The following is a 4806-nucleotide window of genomic DNA, read 5'->3' as shown; positions in this document are numbered from 1 at the left end:
ACACTATAAGTAAAAAGTATTTTCAAGTTGTGTTAAACAGACTTTAAAAAGTAATCCCGAGACGACTATGAAAGTCCTATGTCGCTGACATACAACATGTACAACTGTTTGTACAGCAAAGCCCCCATCCTTCCTATGGACGGAAAGTACATGAAAAAGGTAACAATAACTTTGAAAACAGACCCCTGAATTATTCTTTCTAATAAAGAAAATGTTTTGTCAACACTTCAAAAATGAAACAGGGCTTTACTGTTTATAAACGGTTCAAATTAGTTTAGCATACCATGCACTAAGTATGTAGGCCCTATTTACTTACCTGCTGACGGAAGTAAGTAGTTTTAGAGAACCAACTCTCAACTGCTGTTAGGGACAATAGGTGTATAAATGAATCTGCTTGCCGTCATATCATTCTTGCTGTATTAGCATTTTCCTAAGACATATGTTTTCAATGAGAAACCTACCATTTCATTTCCAGTAAAGTCGTTCGCTGGTCTTTTTGGGACCGAAATAAACAGCGGTGAAAGGCACAACAATGTAAAGGAAATCAATCCTGCAATTTTTTGTAAAACGCAAGGTTTTCTTGCCGTATTACCCTCCAAGAATTTGCAGCATTTCATGGTTGGAACGGACCTTTGCAAAAACTGCTTAGAATTTCAGAAAATCATTGCCTTACGTTTAAAGCCCACTATTTTTGCTTGAGCCTCGTAAAAGAATTATTCAAATCGGTGAGAAAATGAAGTACTTACAGTGTTTTTAAGTTCTGAATCGACGGATTGGTTTATTAATTTTCTTGCCGTAATACCCGAAAATGACGTCACAAACCACGTGGTATGTACACACTGCTTCTAGCTGATTAGTGCATGAAAAATGTCCTGGACTTTAATTTTTATTCTTTTTTGTTTATTTAGTCCGAATGATTGTTCTTCAAATAATTTATAATTAAACGTTTAAAAATTGACCTTAAAGTAAAAACGTGCAGTTTCTAGAGAGATAGCATCTACACGTGTTAACCGACAAGGCGTTCCATAGGTGTTTCATTACAGGATATCAGAAGTAATTTTCAAACTTTCATTTTTAGATTTTTGACGTATTAACCCAAAACAACAACAGCAACAAAAAAACAAAAAAACAAAAAACAAAAACAAACAGAATAAGTACCGGTGATTTATAAACAAAAGGACTGACTTGCAAGTGATTCGGCTATAAAATACGCCAAATTTATAACAACCTACCATTAGTTTTTGTTCTCCACGGATTAAAGTTTATCTGTAAAAATAATTTTGTTCGATGTGTCTTTACAGAAACTATGAACATACTCGCATTAACGGTCGTATTGGCTGTGGCCGCCCTGGCCCAGGCAGACGAAAACAACTTTGACGGTTTCGGACAAGGAAGTTTCGGATGGGGATCTGGTGTTGGACTCGGCGGTAGTTGGGGATACGGTGGCGGACATGGAAGCAGTTGGGGGCACGGTGGCATGTCCAAGGGATATGGTGGCGGATATGGAAGCAGTTGGGGACACGGTGGCATGTCCAAAGGATATGGTGGCGGATATGGAAGTAGTTGGGGACACGGTGGCATGTCCAAGGGATTTGGTGGCGGATATGGAAGCAGTTGGGGACACGGTGGCGGCATATCAAAAGGCTACGGCTATGGATACGGCAAACATGTTGGTGAGTATTTTTGTCATAAATTCAGAAAGAATATGAAATATCCAAAGTTACTATATTTTATAGATGCAGTTAGTTAATCTTAGGTCCACGACAGAGAATACCAATTATGTTGTATGTGATATACATGTATTTCATTTTCCTTTCATTATTTATAAATTTATACTTTTCAATGTAAAATGTAGATATTTGATGAAAACCCCACATTGTCTCAAATATTTTGTAACGTCTTCATAAACGTTGAGGTATTTATTATCTTTTTATTATCTTGTGTGTTTCAGTTAAACCCGTGATTCCAGTACCAGTGGTTCCAGTTGTAAAGGTACCAAGGCCCAGACCAGTGATCCCAGTCGTACCAGTTGTCAAGGTACCACAGCCCAAGCCTGTTATTCCCGTTCCAGTCGTTCCGGTTGTGAAAGTACCAAAACCCAGACCAGTGATCCCAGTCGTACCAGTTGTCAAGGTACCAAAGCCCAAGCCTGTTATCCCCGTTCCAGTCGTTCCAGTTGTGAAAGTACCAAAGCCAAAGCCAGTTATCCCTGTTGTACCAGTAGTGAAGGTGCCACTGCCAAAGCCTGTCATGCCAGTTGTCCCTGTCATGAAAGTCATGCATAAGGGTAAGTCATACTGAATTTTTATAATCTTCGATGTTCCTGCTTGACTAGACTTTGTGTCCTTAAACCATTTTCCCGCGAATCTTTTAATACTTTTTAACGAGAACATTTTCCGAATAGAAATGATAACAGATTTACATTTTAGACTTTAAGTATAAAACTTCAAATATTAACTATAAAAGCATAGTTTGATATTCAGATTTCGAAATCTTAAATCAACAGGTTACGGTGGTTACGGGCATGGTGGATATGGCGGCATGTCTGGTGGTTTTGGTGGATTTTCTAGTGGATTTGGTGGATTTAGTGGAATAAGCGGTGGAATTGGAAGAATTGGATTCGGAGATGATGATGATTTCTACGATGACGACGAATTATTTGGTTTCCATGGTAGATACAGCCACGGAATTAGCGGAGGGTCACGTGGTTTTGGAAGTGCATTTGGAGGCGTAGGAGGACTGCCCATGCACGGTGGTGCAGGAGCTTCTCTTGGAGGTGTTGGACATTTCGGTGGTCACGGATCCTCTCTTGGTGGCGTAGGACAGTATCAAGGCATGGGATCATCTCTTGGTGGCGTAGGACAGTACCAAAGCATGGGATCATCTCTTGGTGGTATAGGACAGTACCACGGCATGGGATCATCTTTTGGTAGTGTAGGTTCCTCAATGGGTGGCGCTCAATCTTTCGGCCATTTTGGTCATGGTGACAACGGATGGAACAACAATGGATGGGATAATAACAATGGCTGGGGCAATAACAATGGATGGAACAACAATGGTCTGAACAATAATGGATGGAACAACAATGCTTGGAATAACAATAATGGCTGGAACGACAACACATTTCGTCACCATTAATGGTAATATTTAAGCCAGTAATTTGAAGTATAAATAGTACTTCAATTCCTTAATTTAATGTGTAATTGTAGGATGTTACTTATGCGGTTTGCGTAAAAGTCCGAGTGTATTTTTGAACATGAAAAATAGATGTAACTATAACTTATAATATTTGTTAAGACTGAAATTTCAGACATTTCTATTTAGTTTATACAGTATACTGGTATATGCTACTGTTAATAGCGTTTTAGGTATTGTAGATCTTTTATTTGTAAAACAGTACAGCGTAAGAATTACTTTATAAGTATCAATTTCTACATAAAATTTTATAAACCATTTGACAACAATGCTGATAAGAACTAGTTTCTTTCTAAATTGCTAGCAAAAGTCATGTATATATAATCAAGAATTGTGATAGAATTGTATAGATAATTCAGAAACTAGTCTCAGAGCCACTCATTCTCACATTCAGATTTTTCCTATCAAAATGTGTCAGGAAAAATGTCTTTAGTTTAATTTTATTGACAGTTTACCGTTTAGAAATATTTAAGTCAGATTGCATATTTATGATCACATATTTCACAGTCTGCGAAAATGAATGAAGATTTTCGACCCCAACCAACCCCAAATTGCGAGCGAGTAGCATTTAATTTGCTGTCAGTGTCAATAGGTACACATTTTCGCACAGTTTTTTTTTTAGAACTTTTGCTTATTAAAATGTACACATCTGTTCGGCATCATAACATGACCAAATCTAATTACGACAATTTATAGTATTTTTTTTTACAATCTTAAAACTTGAGCACAAGTTTTCTTTCATAAGATAAAAATTGTTGTTGTAACAACTTTGTTGTTTTACATACTGGCACTGAGGCTATCTGATTTCTAGTATTTTTGAAAAGTACAAAATAAATTCAGAATTTCCTAATGTTCAAAGCAGATAAGTAAAATACCTTTGTAAGTATCAGGCTTTTATGCTATGCTAAATTTTCGATTCTTCTCCAAGCATGATACTAGCTTTTTTTGCAAAGTTGAATAGTTTTAAAAATAATATTTTTTCTCATAATGCACTATGTGTCAGACGCTTTTTGTCTTATGACACCGAAGAAATGTTAAACAATATTGTCGATTTTATCATCTAACTTTCGTTTGACTTTATTAATTTACAATAGGTATTTATAGTGAATAAGCAGTAATTGCCTAGCTTTTTATTTTGTACACGGATTTGGACTATATATATAGAAATGTTTCAAAAATAAATACTCAAGATTTATAATTAAATGTCGCATTGAATAATACTTTATATATAGCAAAATTAGTATTTTAACAAAAGTTTTTGACTTTTTTTTGAAGATATTATTTCTTGTAAAAGCCATCTAAAAATTCTAACGCGACTGTAGAAGAACAGTCTTATCTTCACAATTCTGTACATTCTTCCAACTTATAAAGTTATTATAAAATTCTTAACATGGAAGTTTTATTCATCAATAACACCTGAGCTAAAACCAAACGTCAAGTCGTTAGTTTTTAATATATTGATTATATCAATTTACTTTTATTTCTGTTTTTAGCACTAATGAAAACAACATCAACAACATTTGTAACATTTCAGTTAGGGATAATAGAATTGCAAAAGTTTCAGAATTTGATAATTTATATACATACTTGTTGTAAAGCTTTTAGACAACT

General features: G+C 35.5%; 1 protein-coding gene across 1 annotated transcript; it reads left to right on the top strand.

Moving 5' to 3' along the window:
* The first annotated feature begins 1257 nt into the window (after positions 1 to 1257).
* On the top strand, positions 1258 to 4315 carry LOC123528521 (uncharacterized). Its single transcript, XM_045308287.2, has 3 exons — positions 1258 to 1673; positions 1952 to 2287; positions 2507 to 4315. Exons 1-3 carry the CDS (start codon positions 1307 to 1309, stop codon positions 3136 to 3138), a joined length of 1335 nt encoding a protein of 444 aa, XP_045164222.2. The 5' UTR covers positions 1258 to 1306; the 3' UTR covers positions 3139 to 4315.
* Positions 4316 to 4806: the final 491 nt, after the last annotated feature.

The sequence above is a fragment of the Mercenaria mercenaria genome, chromosome 1, assembly GCF_021730395.1.
Source record: "Mercenaria mercenaria strain notata chromosome 1, MADL_Memer_1, whole genome shotgun sequence".
Classification (NCBI taxonomy): domain Eukaryota; kingdom Metazoa; phylum Mollusca; class Bivalvia; order Venerida; family Veneridae; genus Mercenaria; species Mercenaria mercenaria.
This window is presented reverse-complemented; position numbering and strand designations above follow the sequence as displayed.